This window comes from Punica granatum, chromosome 7 (assembly GCF_007655135.1).
Source record: "Punica granatum isolate Tunisia-2019 chromosome 7, ASM765513v2, whole genome shotgun sequence".
NCBI lineage: Eukaryota > Viridiplantae > Streptophyta > Magnoliopsida > Myrtales > Lythraceae > Punica > Punica granatum.
Window position 1 is genome coordinate 7,473,384 of NC_045133.1, and position 20,876 is coordinate 7,494,259.

At 35.0% G+C, this 20,876-nt stretch overlaps 1 protein-coding gene across 1 annotated transcript; it reads left to right on the top strand.

The window, feature by feature from the left end:
* The first annotated feature begins 17,687 nt into the window (after positions 1–17,687).
* LOC116213116 lies at positions 17,688–20,497 on the top strand. The gene is made up of 2 exons (XM_031547937.1): positions 17,688–18,213; positions 18,803–20,497. Exon 2 carries the CDS (start codon positions 18,854–18,856, stop codon positions 20,264–20,266), a length of 1,413 nt encoding a protein of 470 aa, XP_031403797.1. The 5' UTR covers positions 17,688–18,213; positions 18,803–18,853; the 3' UTR covers positions 20,267–20,497.
* The last annotated feature ends 379 nt before the right edge of the window (positions 20,498–20,876 follow it).

Genomic DNA, 20,876 nt, shown 5'->3' on the forward strand with positions numbered 1-20,876 from the left:
ATTGGATACATATTGTAGGGACAATCTTGTCATCACTTGACCAAACGTGAAAGAGAGAACTTTATTGTCCAAAGTGAAAGCTATCGCGCAGGTTGAGAAGGAGATTTGAGCGCGTTGAATGACATTCGCTTTGAATTTCGAATAAAGAGGTTTTATATTGGACTAATTGAATCGAAAGGCCTATGTGCGTGCGCGTCCTATAGTTTTTAGCCATATATATATATATATATAAATGACCACAGCTATTAGAAGGGGCATGTAGGTAGCAAAAAAATTTTATATTTGACTAAACTTGTCCATGAGGGTTTTTTTTTTTTTGGATTTGTGATTTTGGTGAAGTTTCTCTGTTTATCTTATGAGTTTAAGGATGTTTATAGAATAGTGCGTTGGATACATTTTTGTACTTTCCAACAATGGGAGATCCCCGACCCATAGGATAGAATATATTTTATATCGTTATTGTGAAGATAATGAAAGCGTATACCTATAGTCAACGAGTTTTTCTTTTATATAAATATATAAACATATATATAAAAGGCTCTTTGACCTCTATAATTGAAAAGAATTTTGAAGTTTTGAAGAGTTTTTTGAAATTTCATGAGTGAAGTGGCAAGATTATAACATGTCATTTGTTGTGCTATAGTTGGTACTTGGTCGGAATTTCAAAAATCACTCAAGCATATGTTATCTACGTCCTAAGTGGTATCACCCGTGGTTTTTATAGTTTAGATAGATTCTAATAGTTGGGGCTTTTCATATTACTCTTTTTATTTTCTCTTTTAAAGTCCTATTTTTTCGGTTATAAGAGAGGTCAAATGTCCAGTACAATAAAAGAGAATTTAAGGGTACGGATAGTCTCACTAAATATAGAATTTGCGACCTTTAAATCAATTTCTATTTTGCATAGGATTCATGATTATCCCTTATAATTACCAAAAATGCTAGTAGACTATATCCCTCAGAAAGCTTAACGACCAAGGAAGGTATTCAGGGACTTAAACCACGGCTATATATTTCCACTTCCAAATGAATATGTATATAAATTTATCAAATTTTAGAACTTTGCCTCTTCATAAATGTAAATGCTCCCCTATATTATTATATTATTTGGCTTTATCCCATAAATTTTCTTACAAATCCTAGTCAAAATTTAAAAATTTTCATTTTTCCCCTCCTGAGTATAGTTTCTGGCTCCGTCCCAGTTTTGAGTTGTGTATTTATCCCAAAGTTTGCTCTTGTAAAAAAGTTTAGCCACTATCGATAGTGAAGCAAAATAGGAGTTAGTCTCGTGATTTTTCTCATATCAGGGTTTCCACGTAAAAAATTTTGGTGTCTAACGAACAAAGTGTTGGTTAAGTGGTAACCAATTTCAACCATCGCAGGGAGGAGAATACAAGTGAGAGTCCGAGGAGTGCGCTTGTTAGGATAGGAAAATAACTTTTAATGTTCGATCCCCGAAATTGCTAGAGAAATGTGTCATGCAATTTTATTAAAGAGGGTGCAATACAATTGCATATGCTCTCGTTTGATAACAAAGAGATTTCATATTTGATACTTGTTGTGGGACTATCCATATTTATTCATGAACTGTTAATATTTTTATTTTATCGTATTAAACCTATGATTTTCCCTCGTAACCTAAAATAATTTGGTATCCATATTTTCCTTAATCTTTACTGTTCGTTTGAGATCTTATTTTGATCACACAACATCGGAAAGAAATTACATCACTGCTACTAGGTTTTCGATGATACTTTCCCAACATTATCTTGCCCCAATAATCTAAGGAGCAAAGATTTTCAAATGTTGGAACTTAAAATATGTTTTGGAGGAGGGTGAGGGAAGTCCCTCCATCTCATTTCCTCTCCTTCCAATTTCCTTCCTCCCAATTCCCAAACATAGGATCGGCAGTTGGAACATTCAAAGTAAATAGGGGTATTTATTTAAAATGCCCTATGATTTGTCTGTTTTTTTAAATCTATCCTATGTCTTTTTTGGTCAAATTTATCATATGATTTACTTTTTGCATCAAATCTATCACGGCGTTATCTTTTCCGTCGACATCTAACGGCCGTGCTGACGTGGCGCCTACGTGGCAAGTGTGGCCCATTATCTCTTCACGTGCCATGTCAGCACGGCCGCTAGATGTTGACGGAAAAGATTACACCGGGATAAATTTGATACAAAAAGTAAATCATGGGATAGATTTGACAAAAAAAAGCATATGATAGATTTGACAAAACGGACAAATCATATGTCATTTTAGGTAAAAATCTCAAGTAAATAACATCGGCATATCTGGTATTATTTATTTATTTATTTATTTACTTATTTTGGTTGCTAAGCACCGAATTCACCATTGAAAACGCAAAAAGTACAGAAAGAAAATTAGGAGTCGACCCCATAAAAAATTCCCATAAAAATTTAGGCGTTGTAGTATAGTGATATATATATATATATATATATATGCATGTACGGGACGTGTGCAATGTGTGGTTGATGGGACAATTGCATTTGCATGTGTCGCCCTCTCCCTCCATTTCCGATATCTGTTCAAAGCTGCACGGTCCTATCACATGATGCTGTGTGTGTTTGTTTGGGCATACGGAGCTTGCTTTGCTTGGTGGCTTCAAATTTCCCCCCTTCGCATTTGGAATCTCCCTCTCGTACGTAAATTATATATATATATATATATATATATATATATATTTGTAATATTCTAGTCAATAATGAATCTCTTTCTTACAGCATAGGGGGAGGAAGCATACAAAAGGTTGAGATACGTCATCCCATATGAAAAAATTAAGAAAGAAATCACAAGATTATATAAGATTTGAGTTCAGTAACTTATCAGTTTAAGCTTTTCAGTTGAAAATGGGCTCAAGTCTGTGTAGGTCTTAATAAAAATTTTACATGGTATGAGAGCGGGTTACGCTTTCGCTCACACATGTGGACTCACACCACGCCATATTCAGTTTCGAGACAGTCAAGAGTGCGTCTTATGTTAATTGAGCCTAAGAGTGGCCTGGTCCAGTTTCGAGATAGCTAAAGGTGCACCTCTAGTTTGGCCAGAGTGTGGAGCTCGATGCTAGTTTGATATTTGTCCCCCCTTGCACGAGCACGGAAGAGGATGCCCGGGTCGTGGTCAGTTGTTAAGGGCGGATGTTTAAAGGTAAGTGACACGTATTGGACCACACGTTGTCACGTGAGGGTGGGTGTTGAGATACATTATCCCACATGAAAAAATTAAGAAAGAAATCACAAGTTTATATGAGACTTGAGTACAATAATCTATCAGCTTAAGCTTTTCGGTTGCAAATGGGCTCAAGTCTGTGTAAATCTAAGTGGAAATTTTACCCAAAAGGGTACAAGAAAATATTGTTCATTAATGATATTGGACGATGTTTGTCGATGTAGAAGGTATAGATATTTAATTAAGTGGATTTTTCGGAACAGGGATTCGTGGAATGCATGCTTACTTCAAATTAAAAAATTTCAGTTTTGATCAAAAGAGAGTGTAGCACAGTGGTGTTCGCCATCGCCTAGTAATAAGGAGATTTCATGTTCGATATCCAGTGAGACTACTCATCACCTTTATTAATTATTAGGATTTTTTTATTGTACTATGGCCACGGACTTTTCTTGTAATTGAAAAAAAAATCAGTTTTTGTTCTTGCATGTGAGATTTTTCATATGCTTTATTTTCCGTTTCATATGATTTGGTTTGGTTTATTTAGTAGTTACTATGATCAAATATCTGTTCATCAACTATGTGAAAAAAAACATGTTAATCAACGAATTAGGTAATTATGGCTTTAATGTGGTTCCTCGTAATTAATTAAGCACCATACAATTTTGAAGCATCACACTCCTTTTTTTTCCCTTTTTTACCACTTTTTATTAATATATATGCTTGATCAGTGAAAGAACCTTGCCACGAGAGATTATTGGATGATCCTACCTCGCCACATGACATAAGGAAGAACCAATTAAATTACAAAAAATTAAATAATAAGTGCTAATCACTCGATTAATTGTAATAAATCTTCTTAATTGAAGCAATCTTATTAATTTTTTCTCACCACATCATTATGAGGTAGGATCATTCAAAATTTTCTCCCTTCCCATATAAGAGGGTGGATTTTATTAATTTAACAAGGGGAAGATATCTCCGTACGGTGGAGCAATTATTGTTAATTAATTATCATATCCTTGGGATAGTCTCGGGATAATGATTTTAGGGTGACTTCTCATGGTGATGATGATCATCTGACAATTTTAATCAAATTTAACATCATATCACTTCTAATTATAAAAAAATTTACACGGTTTATCAACAGAAAAAAAGAAAATTCACACGATTGGCCATATATAATTCATTAGATGAATCAAAGTCTGGAGAACTATTCATACGCATTTTCTCCCAATAACTTTTGGGACAGCCATACCCCATTAAACATTTGGATCCGCAAGAGTCCAGTGAGGGTTATTCAATTGATTAATTAGTTCATAATGCCAAGTCATCTGAACTATCATAAGAGTACGTAATTAATTAGCCAATAACTTTTTGAAATTCGTGGCGTCTTGGTCGGCCCAAAATTGGGAGTATATATATTAAATTCTTGCTGCTGAAATGATTAGTTTCGGGTGACTTCGTGGATCAAACTCTACTCCGTTTGTGTATGTGTATATGTAGTGTATATTTATAAATATGTCTATTCTATATCAAATGCTTTTCCCAGTATGTCTTATTCCATGATGTGAAGGCAAAAGACACTTAAATTTTAAAAAGTCCCTGGCTAGAATAACAATTTTAAATTTTATGTGATTATTATAAACATTCCAAATTCAATTATAACCATGCATTAATAAAGTACACACACATATACACGCAGATATTCGTTTTCAATCTCTTATTGCTTAAACTTTGATGAAAGCATGAAATGTATTTTTAAGTTGACATGGTGATTAGCCAATGCATGAAATCATCCTAATTAATTTCCTTTAATCCTGTGATGATCAAATGCAACAGAATTGGTCTCTCTCAAGGACCTGTATTCTGTATATGCATTTATTTATTTTCTTAACCTATCTCCCTCCTTGGACGTTTAATTTAGTTTTAGACGTCTAAATAGTGTTTCTATATATATGCACCGATCCCGTCTATATGGGAGGCATGATTTTATATATAATTCACACAGTCCACATCAGGTTTTATTTTCCACGTCAAGGTAGTTCACGTCAACTATAGCTTGATTATAGGGGGAATATGACCTGTGGCCCGAAGACCATGTGATTAAAAAATCTTGTTAATGCGATGGCATACCTAACTGCATGGTGTAATACGAGTGAGGTCAATAAATTATAAGATTATGTAAACTGATAACAACTTGCTAACTCTGTGTGCATTTAGCTCCAGATTAAGCTGTTCAAAACAGAGACGGACAATAACTTTATTTATGGATTACATATATATATATATATATACACACTAGTCATAGAGATTATGTGTTACACTGGATAGAACATGAAATTATAATTTGAATTCACATACGCCAACCTGAAACGAAAATTTAAATAATCATTCAAAAGAAAAATTTCAAGTACGGCAAGACGAAAAGTGGAAAAGCAATATACGATTGAAATACTACTAATCAAAAGCTAGAAAAGAATTTAGATAATTCATCTTTATGAACCATCATGATTAATACTTGACACTAATGGCAAGTGGAACACAAAGAGATGATAAAGACTAAAAATTTCAACAAGAACTTGCGAATCAGAGCAAAAAAAAAATTAAGATGGGTAGGTCTGGATTTTCATATTTTAACTTACCATAATTTAATGATTAATAAGTTCGTGAAGTTATTTTGCGATAGGCATTCTGGGGATATAGAATGTTACGCCAACTGCCTTTCTCCAATTTGTAATAATCCAAAACAAAAAGATCAGTCCCACAATTTGTTATTCATTAAAATTAAATAAAAAATAAAAAATACTAAAAAATCTAAGAGAATTTCATTCATTAATCTAGACATTCTGAAGCCATCGGGATGAGCTCACCATGTTTCTACTTTTATATTATATTATATTATAGTATATCGTATTATATTATATCATATCATATTATATTTTATATATACTAACGGATTGTCCATGCATGCAGGGATCATCCTTTTAATTTTATCTTGCTAATTTAATAATAATTTTTTACTATAATATGAAAGAATTCTTAAAAAAATTGTGCGCTGCTATAAAAATTTGTTTATTCCTCGACAATTTCATTTTTTTACTTTATGATATGGCCTAGGAGAATAATATTGACCAACTAAAACACAAATTCAATTGAGAATGGTACAATCAAATTAATGATGGAAGCTAATATTAGAAGTAATTGGAAGTTTCTCTTAAGGTCCGAAAAGAATACAAACATATGATTAGTTGTTACGATCTCAATGATGATGAGAGGAGATATTTTTACAAAAATGTAAAAATGGTGGAAGAAAGAGTATAGGAAGTAAAGAAACTCAAATATTCATCAATTTCTGCATTTGTGCATTTTATTTATAAAAAAAAGCAATGAGGAGGCTCAAGGAAAAAAAGGTATGGGACAGCTGATTCTTTTTTTTTTTAATAACTATTAGATACCTCTTTTTTTTAAGTAACCTGATAAAGCAAATACATATGCGGACCAAATTTTTAATTCTTTAAAAATTAAATAAAATATATTATACAATAAATGAAATTATTGAAGTAACATGTTTTTTAACTCTCCCTCACACTGCTGTATTTCTTTTCTTTTTAATTTTTTATTCATTAAAACTTCAATAATAAATAAGATATAGATAATATAATAAATAAGATTATAAAAATAGCATAAAAAGAAAGTTGCAAAAGTATGAGAAATTTCTGTACTTTTATCACAAGATTCAAAAGGATACAGGTTTTAGAACCGTCAATGTAGATATAGATAGATTATTTAAATAAGTATTCATGTGTGTCTGAGAATACCCAGGCGATGCTACACGTCGAAAAGATTATCTATAAAATACTGTAAGTACTAGTACAAATATTATGTTATGCAATAATGCGGTATATATATGCCCTCAGTTTTATAGATAAAGATATGATCTTTAGAAATAATTTATTTAGACATCTAACAAATAGATTAATACATTTTACATGGAATAGAAGAATGTAACCGACAATAGGGTAAAAAGTAGAAAAGAAGAAAAGAAAAAAAGCCAGAAACGTCGGCACGTGGCTAAACTGGGAGGATAGGGACCCTTTACCAATCGCAGTGTGCTTATCGATGATTATTAAGGAATAATGACGAAAACAATGACAACAACAATGATAGTAAGAAGAAGAAGAAAATTGATAATAATAATAATAATAAAACTGAAGTTCGGAGTTACTATTTACCGAATTACATGTTAGATTAAAAATCTCTTCCTTCTGGTTCTGTTTACCTTTGTTCCTCCAATCGGAGATTATTCTCCAAGCTCACTTTACATATGGAGGTTTTCTTCCTTGCAATATATCTTTCTTGTATTAGTCTGACCTAATCCATTTAAGACACAATGGAAAAACAATTCACAATATTTTGATTGATTTGCCCAAAGAGAACCAACAAGAAGGAGACAGAAGCTGGGATGTGTTTATCTCTTGATTCTACCAACAATCATAATTAATTGATGACCGGAATCAGAATCCTATTTAAGATGACTACAGAAGGAGATTACCATAACTTTTTTTTTTTTCGGTGGTGGAGATTACCATAACTTTTCATTAAGGAATATATGGGAGGGAGACGAGTTTAGGAAGAATGAGGGACTTGGGGAATTCGTATAGGGAAAATACCATTTCACTCCCTTCCAAACACATCATTCGAGCGTACAATTCAGATAGTGATAACAATATCAGAATTTCTCATGGTATCAAAATGGATGTTTGAAACACGGTTATACCTCTTATTTAATTAATTATATGATATGAGACTTTAAAATTATTACAGCTTGAGCATGAGAGAGTGTTGGGATCAATCATTGGTTGAGATCGATTTGTAAGGATAAAAAGAGACCTAACTCACGATAATCTCGACGAAACAATTGAAAGGAGAGGGAAGAGAAGCTTGCACACTCGTGTACGTGGTTCAGGCCGGTAGTGTACCAGCCGTACATCCGCGGGCAAAGGAAGCTTTGCCGATTCTTCTTTTACTATGGGCGATGAAGTCGTGGAGTATAGAGTGTTTTCCCGAAACTCCAGTTACTATGTTCTCTCTCTAGATAATCTCTCTTTCCCTCACACCCTAATATATTCTTGTACAAGAAGAAAAGAATAAGAGAAAATAATTCTTATACAGAAAAGAAATCAACTGAGTAAGGAAATACAAAACTAACCAAATCTGATTCTGATATGCTAGATTTTGCTCAGAAATTCTGTTACTTTCTGCAGTCAATTGCGTGGCTTACCACAATCGACTGTTTGTGGCTTTTGTCCTCTTCATCCTATTTAAACTGCAGTTGACCATCTGCAGTGCTGTAATCGACCATCCGCAGTGCTGTAATCGACCATTTGCAGTCTTGGGATGAGAATCCGAGCCACACTCAACAAATAGAGTATAACAGTAAATAAATAAACCTATTGTATCTAATGAAATGAATTTTTTAGTAGTGTTATAAGAACCAGACCAGATGATGAACCGAAAGGGGTATGGGTTCATGGGTTCATGGGTTTATGGGTCCAACCAGGGAGTTCGATGGGTCGGACCGCACATTTAATTAAAATAAAAATAAGTATTCATATTATTAAAAAAATTATGATAATTAAAATAGAAGTGTGATGATTTCAAAGAAATGTAAGGATAGTGTAAGGAATCTATATTTAATATTTCTTGCTCCAAAGTACATATTAGATTTTAATTAGTACTTAAAAGAATTGTTATCAGAACTGGACCGGATCGGGCGGTTCGATCGGAAATCGGCATCCTCGCCAGTTCGGTTCTCAATAAAACCGGATATGCAGGATTAAACTGTTAAACCCAAGAAACCAGTCGGTTTTTAAGGAAAATCCCTTTGAACTGGCCGATTTAATGGGTTCTGTGGCTTTACTTTTTGTATTTGAAAATGTTCAAAATTAAGATGTTTGGGGCAAGAGTCACTCACTCACTAACCACACAAGCCAGCCTTCTTGTTTGGTCTACGTACTCGACTTTAAAAGCTTTATAGTCATTGAATAATTATGTTAAACATCAATTTTCTCAATTATATAAATAAAATTTTAATTTTAATTAAACTTGCGGTCCGACCCATCGAACCCCCGGTTGAACCCGTAAACCCATGAACCCATGCTCCTTCCGGTTCAACGTCCGATCCGGTTCTGATAACACTGCTTAAAAGTAGAGTTAAAAGAACAAGAAGATAGTAGTGGCATGGTTGGCAGTATGCTACTATGAGAAGTAAGGGATCCTAGATTGAAATCTTTATACAACTTAGTAATTTTTACATTAAAAGAACTAAATATGAAACCCATAAAATTCATAGAACCAGCATGTTTAATGGAATTTTGCTAAAAAACCGGTCGATTCAGTGGGTGCTCAACTCTGCAACTTGGGCCATTAGGTAGATTAGACTGAACATGGTACTGGTTCCTGGTTCAACCGATTGAACTGGCCAGTCTAGTTCTGATAAAAATGTTTTTTAGAACACACGGTTTAATGGTATTTTAAGTTTTTTTAATAATATACTACATTTTTGTTTATTTATTTTGTGACATATATATATATTGATCATGAAAGCTGGGGAACGACAACTTTTAATTATTTGTTCTGTTCTTTTATTGCCGTGGGTTTTGTCTTCGAGAAGTATATATTTGTCTATCAATGTGGATAATAACAGCAGAAGGACCCTAGCTAGCTCCGATAATCCATATAGATAGAGCCAAGGAAAGGATCAATATTTCTTCGTATAAGCCAAGATTTAAGCCAAGATTGATGCTTTGTGATTCCATGAAAGAGACCTCTTATTATTCAATATATGTATCGTTGGAGAGTCGTATTGTCTTCCTTTTCCTCGGTGAAGTACTGAATTAACAAAGGCTGATTAATCCACGGGAAGATGAACCCGAGGGATGTTGAAGTGTAAGACTATTGTCACCTCGACATACAGATCCTAATTCCCCCCACCCCGCTGACCATGTCCGGGTTTCACCCAACTAATTCCCGAGACTTCATGAACTCCCGACGGCACACGGACGGGTAATCACGTCAAAGGCGCTCTGGTGGCCCCAAGGAGTTTTGAACCCGGAATTAGGTGGATATATAAGCTCATCCTTAACTATTAAGCCAAGGCCCGAGGTTTACAGATCCTAATTCTTGCTATGCCATTCAGGTACTTAGATGATGTTTGACAGTAATTAACTGCGAGAACGATCCTACTAATCATGGTCGGAACATCTGTCGATGCACTGTGTTGTATTGCTGCAGCAGTGCAACATCTATCGTTCCATTGGAGAAGTAGGCTAGACCATTTTCCTGGATTTTCTTTGAATTAAAATTCGGTATACATACGTTGTGCGAGTGCATAAAGAAATTAGTGTAATTTATTCAATATTTTTATCGGTTATAAGAAATGCTCATGAATTTAGTATAATGAAATAAAAATTCTAATAGCTAATAAAGGGATAGTCCCACCACGCATATCGAACATAAAGCATCTTAATTATCATGCGAAGACGTATGTTACTGCGTTACATCCTCGTTGATAGATTCGTAAAGTTAATTATATAAGTAATTGATTATAAGGCACGTGCCTGATTCGAAGAATTTCCAATTCGTAACAGGAAGTTTTGGTTTGGTATATTTACTACATTTTAACAAAGTTTACAAAACAAGTACCATGGAAAGTAAATTGATTACATGCATAAAAAGGGCCTCCATATGAGAAGGGGTGTAATCCATGGCATAAGCCATCTTCTGATAATCTAAAAATTATAGATATGATTCTCATGACAAGACTACCTTTCTCTTTTTAGTATTCTATTCTTTTGTACCATGTCAAAAAAAAAAAACTATATATATATTGTTCGTGGAGCCACGTGTCTCACGAGATAGAACTTGAAAAGAAAAATTCTAAACACGACAAGAACCATCAGTGATCGATAACTTATATGCATCTAATAGCAAGCGGAACACAAAAGATGATAAAAGACTAAATATTTACATAGAGAACTCACGAAGTAGTGCAAAAAAGATGAAAAAAAATAGAGACAAGTAGGTCTTTATTTCAAATAGCGGTTTTTACCCCAAATGGCTTATAATTTACGCGTTTTGTCAAATCTATCATATATTTTTTTTGTCAGCTATATCCCATGATTTACATTTTGCTTCAAATCTATCCCGCCATTATATCTCTGTCAACGTCTAACGATTTTGCTACAGTAACCCCTTTTATCGGGATAGATTTGAGAAAAAATTAAAACCATTTGATAGTTTTGAGGAAATAATTAAAACCATATGATAGATTTGGGAAAAATTGAAACCATGGGATAGATTTGGAGTCTACTAATGTTTCATTAACGAACAACAAAAATGGCGGGATAGATTTCGAGCACAATATAAACCATGAATATATCTGACAAAAAAAATCCATATGATAGATTTGACAAAACACGTAAACCATGAGTCATTTAGAGTAAAAATCCCTTTCAAATATAATATTTGAGATCAATTACTGGAATTCTTTTCAAAAAAACAAAAATTGACCAACAAACTTTCATATCTAATGATAAACGTACTTTTTTAGAGTTTGCATCTAGTTATACCAGTATTTTTCATAGCCAAATCGATCACAATTTATGTGCGATAGATCCTATTTATAATATATCATGCGGAATATCAATAAAAAGTATGATGATCATATTTGTCTTTTTGAAAACAAATATCATTCATATCTATAAAAATGTGATATAATTTTTTTTTGAATGCAAATCTGATTCATATCTATAAAATCTATGATATTTATATTTTTAAAAAGTAAATATGATCTTAAGTGATTTACTTATATTGATAATAGACCTTTTGGAATAATAATATGAATTATATTAATTCAAATAATGATGAACTATATTAATTCAAATTTATCTTTATGTCTTTGAAAAATAAAAAAATTAAGAATTAGAACAAAAAATCAAAAATCAAGAAAATAACAATCGGTCCCATAAATCTATATTATTTTTCTTAAAATCTAAAATTTTAAAATTATTTTTAAAAGAAACCTCAAAAAATTGAGAAGATAATGAACAATTCAACAAATTTATATCTATATATTTCTAAAAATTTTTAAAAGTTATTTTTGGAAAGAAATTCAAAAAATCAATAAAGTTTCATTTAGTGGCGGAGAGTTCTGATGCAATCTGGTCAGACCCACCATATTCTTGCTTTCATAATTATATATATATATATATATATATTACAATAAATCGAATTATGCTTATCATTGCCCAAGCGGCCAAGTTCCTATAATGTTTGAACTTACTGAGGTGCACTAGTAATACCCAATGAGTACATTTTAGATTATGTATGTTTTCTCCTAGTAGTGATTTTTCTTAATGAAATTGTACGGGCAAATGTATTATTATATGTGCTGTGGCATGATTGATGTAGGAAGCAGCTAATATTCAACACGGACATGTATAGGCTCCGGGATACATGCAAAAGAAGATCCACATTTGAATCCAAAAAGTGATGAAATTTTTTGGTTGTTGGGCTCTCTAATTTGTGTCACTGGCAATCGACAAGGGGAAAAGCCACTTTTGATCGGATCCCAAGATTTTCTTGTCTCATGATAGGGGTGATTTAGACAGTGGGTGTGTCCTTAAAAAAAGAGGGGTTAAAGAAAAAAGTTCGATTAGATTTGTGTAATGAAAGCTCAAATGATGATACCAATCAGCTCAAGGTTCCGTGGGGGTCTCTTATGGTCCCTCGAGGTCACACCATATGACCCCCTCCAATCCTCTATATTTCTCTCTCTCTCTCTCTCTCTCTCTCTCTTGTTTGTTTTTTTTTTTTTCCCTCAATTGAGGCGATCGCATGGCTCTCATGACGGTGCGCCGAGGATGATAAAAACTCCAAAACTATTTTCGATGTAAAAGGGTTAAATATAAATAGTCTCAACTATTATCGAGAACAAAAATCTATGAAAAATTTAGGTACTGAGTCATATTGATTGAACTGCTTGAAAGAGACTACGTAAATTGTGATCAAAGTGGTAAGGTGATATTACTTGAAATCATAGGTCAAAGTTCAAATACTATGGCACGAAACGAGATCATGCTCCTCACTTGATCTAGCTCTTCGTCCGGATAGGTAAGAATTGAGTGATGCATCCTCATTCCTCATGCTGCACAAAGTGGGATTAACAACATTATCACTCGGTGGACTCTTTGACTTGGGCCTGGGGTCATCATCGACTTCTTTGAAGTATACTAGATTCCTGGTGGCGCTACGCTGATGGGACCAATATTTGCGTTGATTATTCAGTTCGTCTGATATGTTCGCTGTTGATTACGAGTGTCCGAACATTGCGTACCGGCGGATGGCAATGTTGTCGTCGCTGTTGCTCACAATTTTACTCATTAAAAAAAAAATTTATCGCTCGGTGGTAGGTGGTAGCTTCCACCATGAGAATAACCGAGCCTAAATTAAAGACAGTGGGATGCCCCATTGTCTCATTCAGTTTTTCCTTTTTTCTTTATTATGAAAGAAAAAGAAAAACATTGAATGAGAATTAAAGATGTTTTTCTTAAGGTGATGAGGTTACTGTTTGTGTGTAATTTATCTGCTCAACCCGACATGTCCAGCCTCTTCTTCTTAATGATGATTTGCTCGTTTCCTGTGATGAAGACAATCATAAAGTTTCAGGCGGGATATCAATCAAATTAAAAATCAAATTTAAATTTTTTTTCAAAATGCATACACATTTATTTATTACAACAAAGCAAAGTATATTTTTCATACTCTTTCGTTATCGCGTTATCAAAACTCGTCCTTCTCTAAATTTCCTTTGTTTCAGGGAGCCGGCACCCGAAATTTAGAACATGAAAATGAAAGCTTACCTTTTGATTTCAATCAAATTGTTGAGGCGAGATCTTCTTTTAATTTGTAGACATAATGTACACACAGAGCGCAACCAATAACTGTTCGGTTCATGTCATAACTCACCAGGGACGCCCAAATGCATTTTATGACATTTAATGAAGACAAGGACATGTATGTATATATTAATAACTATGTAGGCGCACCACCAGCATGGTAGTATAGTGGTTAAACATCAAGCGCTTCACTTGAACATCATGAGTTCGAACCTCACTGAGAACGTAGAGCTCGCCACTATTTGGGTGTATTATGAGAAGGCGGTGACCGGCCCATAATGTTTAATCCAGTGGATTTTGGACTTAATTCACTAGTGTGTTGGTGGGGAAAGGAATATTCCGTGACGGTTTCACTAGTGTGTTGGTGGCGAAAGGAACATTCCGTGACGGTTAGGTTCTTTTAGTTGGGGCAGTCACAGCGGGCTAATAACCCGACCTAGCCTTTTTATTCACCGAAAAAAAAAAACTATGTAGGCGCACATTATTGCTCATTTAAGGAACAGTCGAATTTTAGTGACAATGCTATATTTTATAAATACACTCATTTTATAAATAAAAAATTATAAAAAGAAAAAAAAATAAGAGCACATCTTCTGAACGAATTAGTTAATTTATTCTAGAGCAGAAAACGTTAGTCACAATATGAGTTTCAATCGAGTAAGTTTAGTTACCAGTAAAGCAGAATTCTTCCTTCACGCCGAGTTTGTCACCTATTTTCTTATTAAAATTCCTCAGTTCGTATTCTTGACTTTACATTTTCCCCGATAAGACATGGAGTATTTTCAACCTATTGATTGAGATTAATTTTGACTCATTTGTTTTCAGGATTAAAATCACAAAAATTTTAATTTTAACTTTAACTCAACCCACTACACAACAAAAATACACATTTCTCAAGTAAAAAATTTTAACTTTAACTTTAACTCAACACACTACACAATATTTTATCATTTTTCAGAATCAACATCAAAGTTACTTTAACTCTGAAACCAAACGCACCGTAACATTTAAGCATCAACTGATCCTGGCAGCAAGTATTTTCAGCCTTTTTTTTGTTAAGATTTTAGCCCTCTTTCCTTTACCTACCTTTAGATTTAGACAAAATTCATAATTCAGTCCTTGTATGCCGAAGTCGAGTAATAAAGCTTTCCACCTGTAATTAGATTTCGTTAATCCATATTATATTTTGATAGCCAAATCATATGTTCGTACAAATCATGAGATAATATCAATCAATAATAAAATGATAGCTTGACTTTTAATGACAACTAATTAAAGTCGTGCGCCTACTTGATTATTGGTCTCTATGATCTTAATTGAGTGACACAATTGAATTCCAAGTTGCATGAAATTATTGAGAAGAAAAGGGTCGGTCACTTTGAGAGTGGCCAAGATTGGACTAGCTATGTGTTGACAAGGACGTTGCCATGATCAATTGCCTTTTCCCCCTGCTTTTGTAATTTCCTCGAAATTCCTCAATGCTTTTCTGCCAGAGAATTTTCGGTTTCTTTTTATAATTATTTTTCTCTACCCAAGAATTATTAATGTGATAGGATATCTCAAGTACGATATCGATCGTCCAATGATAGAAGGAGGCAATCTTAGTTAGCTTGATTTAGTAATTGAAGGGATTCCTCATATTTAGGTGGCTTTTGAAAAAACTAATTGCTACTGCATATATTTAGAAAATATTAATTGCTATCGCATATATTACAAAATACAAGTTAGAAAGAAGAGAAATGAAATTCAGTGCAGTGACCATTATTCTCGAATCTTTATTATATGCATTTGAAAGTTAGCAAAGAAGATTAATCGTCAAGAATTATTTTGGGCAAAAAAAGGAAGAGAAGGGATCAGGAGGAGTTTACAAACCGATTTAGATAGCGACCTATTAGCATTGAGTAAAATAAAATCAATGGCCATAAAAATAAGAAATTTTTAGTCGATCGATATTTTAGGTGGATTCTCTTGATTAATATATTTCTCCGCCCATTCACTTTTATTTCTCATCAACCTTTTTTTTTTTTTTTTACCTGTATTCATTCTTTTCCTCACTAATCTAAAAATATAATCCAAGTTAACTTTTAGATAATCAAAACAAGTTTTATTGAACGGGTTCCATATAAAGATATACATCATTGAATATTCTCTAATCTGGATATACTTGTAACTTTGTAAGAGAGGCCCAATGGACCAGAAAGGCCCAGCCCAGAAATCTTCTTCCAAACTAGCAAAGGGCCCACTTTATTTCACCAGGCTAGCTGGGAATTGTGTTTATATTTATTATAAGAGAGACCAATATGGTACGGGGAACAAATTATTTGAATTTTGGAGATTTCTGAACCTGAGGAAAAATGAAAACAGATAATAGTCGGTAATATAGAGATGCAAATGATTTGAACCTTTTTATTGTTTTGGGGAGGTGCCTGTATAAAGCGTAAAAGTTCAAGGGCTAAACATACGGAATGCAAGACTAAAGCCGACCGAATATAAAAATGCAGCGGGCCAATAAGTATCGAGGAAAAGGTTGAGGGACTAGACAAAATAAATTAAAAAAGTTTTGGTACGCGAGCTTCCACTGCTATGAATGCCCGTTGACAGTCTGGTTTTGTTCTCATCCATAAATGGGAAATTCCAATTTACCTGCCTAAAGAAGAAAAAAGACATCGGGAAAATAAATCTCATTTGGGATCTTGTTTGAGAATTTATCAGAGGATATATCTTAACACCTCATTTCTTGTATGCTATGTATGTTTGACTTCATTTAATTGGATCACATTGTTTTGGAGAAATTCTTGATTAAGTATGGTTCTCCTAATAACGATGCGGTAAGAAATAATCAATAATATTACCGTAACCTACTATAGGTTGACCAATGATCATATTCGGGATCCGGCATTAACTTCTAGAGATTGACTCTCAAGTAGTACTAAATCGTTCTTTTTCAGCAGATTGCGTGATTAGATGATTCGTACCCTTCCTGCGGGGTTTTCATAATTTCCTCGCCGCAGCGTAACGGGTGGTCATGAATCAGACTAACATGGAGGGAAACCGCTACTCTAATACGTAGGCGAATTATACTCTGTTATTTCCTTTAGATTTACACGTTCTAAATATTCACAGATCGATTTCTCTGAGAATGTTCCGGGCGGGCGACAATGCCTCATCTTCGTATTATTTAATTTCATTTGAAAAATCGGGCTTGGCCCAGAATCTCCAAACAAAGAAATTCTATAAATGTATAGCAGTCTACTGTCTGCATACTAATAAAAAAAGAAATACACTCATATAGATGTAAATTTTTTCTTTTTCGGAGATCTAAAATGGGCACAGAGCTCATTACAATGAAAAATTAAGAAATGCAGAAGCGGGGCACGAAGAACCCAATAATACACTCATATAAATGTATATAGATGTATATTTCTTATTTATATTTAAATATATATTTCCGAATGCATTTGACGAAAACGCGCTTATTTTTCGGGATGATATAATACGAGATGAGGTAACTTAGGAAGCGGGTAACTGTCGCAACCGTTAAAAGCTTAATAATACACGACAGTGCAGCTGCAGATCCACGGGACAAGTCCATCGAAAACCTCAATCTGATCCTCATAGTCAACGTTTTCCATCACGCTAATCCAAGTCCCAATCCCATTCCTTAACCTTCCTCACATATTTTTTAATGGGTTTCTCTTCACGAGATTGCTGCCATCTCCCCCCAGATTTTATTATATTAATTAATAATTATGGATATATAAAACAATCTAATGGTAATCTCATTTTCTTGGTTTGCAGCATCAAACTTGCAAGCTTGATCTTGGGATGTGTTAATGGTGATGAGAGTATTTAGTTTTTAGCAAATCTTGAGGTTTAAGGATCTCCAGCTCAAAAGGGGCAAGTGCAGTGCTCCTCAAGTCTATTCGCAGCATCTTGTGAGGTTTTACCGGTCATTGAGGATCGATTCAGAGTTGCAAAGTCTGTATCTTATGCTCTCCCTGCTTGAAGTAAAGATCGGTTTTGACTGTTTCCCGATGCGTGCCCTGTACAATGCTGAAATGGGTATGCTCTACTCCGCTTGTTCTGTTTCATCATTGGCTTTGTTTTGTATTCGGTTTTTGTAATATCTAGGAGATGCTGAAATGGATATGCTCTATTCTGCTTGTTCTGTTTCGTCATTGGCTTTGTTTCCTGTCCGGGTTCCAGTATCCCACTTTTTACTGCAGATAGTTAAACCGAAGAGACCTTTAGATTATTTATAGCTTCGTCTACTAATATGGAATATCGCTGCTCGGATTTAGCTGCAGTAGAAGTTCTATCACCTCATTGTAACAAATTCCAATTGGGGAAGTTTTTTCGCTTTTCATCTTCAGCAGGAGAGACTTTGAAGATCATGTCTGTGTTTCAACGTCCTGTTTTCGGGAGAACATGAAATACGATCATTTTCGCTGTTTCCGTGTTTCCACATACTACTATAGTTTAAAAACTGACCTCTCTGTGAAGCTTCATTTCTTTTCCTCGTGACCGAAACTGTAAAGCAGACTTAAGCTCTGTGTAACTGAAAAATGAAAACCAAAGAATTCCCTCCAAATTACTGATCCTGAGTCATAGCTCTAATGATGGTTTTCCTCCTGTATGTTACTTTGATCAGGAATGTAGAGGACAACTTGGTGAATAGATCGAGCCGGATCATCAATTAAAGATGAAGATGTCCTGCCTCCCGAAATGCAGATTAACAAAACTACTAGCTTGGCTTCAGATTATTTTAGGCGGGCTTGTGGTTGTCGTGAGCTTATCGAGCCTCTTTGTGTTCTACTCTGCGGGATTCCTTATACATCGCGAGGACATATGTCGTCACATCTATGGCGTTAAGGAGGTTATCCCCGAGGGTTTTGATGTCAGAGCACTCTCAGATCGGGTCGATGAAATACTGGACAAGTTGGACAGCTTGCAGGAAAAGCTCGAGTCCAAGGTACAGCAGATGGAGAGGAACAAGGATGTCCTGTCAAAATTAAACGTTACGATGCTCGAGTATAAGAAGTACTTGGAAGATGAGGTAATTAAGCCTCTCTATAGCGTGCACATCGGTCTAAGACAGATCCGGCTTCCCAAGGTTGAAGGGGACAGGGCAAACGCGACCTTGAAAGAGGATCCATTGATTAATAACTTCATAATTGAGGAGATAAGGAAGTATATAACACCGAAAGAGAACAGAGTAAAGAAGGTTAATATATATGGAAGCGATCGAGTTTACAATACTATCGGCCATGCTTGTGTACGATACAAGAAGGAACTTGAGGAGTACATGGAGTATGACATAGGATCGTATTGTAAGGACGACTGGGATCTCGCCCAGAAGCTCATGATCAAGGGCTGTGATCCTCTCCCGCGGAGAAGGTGCCTTACCCGGGCATCCAAGGTCTACCAGAAGCCATTCCCGATCAACGAGTCTCTCTGGAGAGTGCCTGATGATAGGAATATCCGCTGGGCGAGGTATGTGTGCAGGAACATGAAGTGCCTCTCGAGTTCGAACACTAAGAGAGGTTACTCAAAATGTACTGGGTGCTTCGAGATGGAGAAGGAGAAGCTCAAGTGGGTCACCAATAGTTCGGTCCCGGTCGATTTCCTGATCAAAGATGTACTGGCGTTCAAGCCTGGCGAGATAAGGATAGGACTCGATTTTGGGGTAGGGACAGGAACTTTTGCTGCAAGGATGAGAGAACAGAATGTCACAATTATCTCGACCGCCTTAAATCTCGGTGCCCCATTCAATGAGGTGATCGCACTCCGAGGTTTGATCCCTCTGTACATAACGCTGAACCAACGGCTGCCCTTCTTCGACAACACAATGGATCTGATTCACACAACTGGGTTCCTGGATGGTTGGATCGATCTATTGCTGATGGATTTTATACTGTTTGATTGGGATAGGGTGTTGAGGCCAGGAGGTTTGCTGTGGATCGATCGGTTCTTCTGCAGCAGGAAAGATCTCGACGATTACATGTATATGTTCCTTCAGTTCAGGTACAAGAAACACAAGTGGTCAATCTCTCCAAAATCGAGCGACGAGGTCTATCTCTCTGCGGTGCTCGAGAAACCTCCGAGGGCGATATGAGTCGAAGTTTGTGTTGTTTCATGATTACTTTTGCTTTCCTCTTTTGTCACTAGGTCTGAGGCTGTTCATATACTTGTTATGGAAAGGATAGACAGTTAACGACATGCGAAATCTTCTTTTCAACCCGAAAACATCGGTGCATTGCTCCTTAAAAATTAGAAGAGTAACGTAAATTTAATTGTTTGTATGTTACAAAGGTATATTTCACGCCTCGCTAGTCCATTCATGCATCCAGTACAACTCTATGAGTGTGCTCACACATCACGTGATGAGGAAGGATGATCAAACAAATCTGAATATAGTTTGAGAATATGAACATAAGATTTATAGTTTCATGAATTTTTCCATGTGATCTATATTTTCTGGTTGCGACAAGAATATGAAACTCGACATATCAACAATGCCGATGAATCGAGAAATTGGTTATTGCAGATTTAACCATAATAAGCAACAATGGCGCAGTAGAGATCTCAAAAAATCATGCGTAGCCCATATGGCTCAAAGACCGTGAAAGATATAAAAGTTATTGCAGATTTCACCATATTAAGCAACACCAGCGCAGTAGAGATCTCAAGGGCACAATCGCCGGGTAAAAGGTAAGTAGAAGTAT

Coding starts and splice junctions, on each gene's coding strand:
- LOC116213116 (XM_031547937.1), top strand. CDS start 18,854: ATGAAGATGTCCTGCCTCCCGAAATGCAGATTAACAAAACTACTAGCT.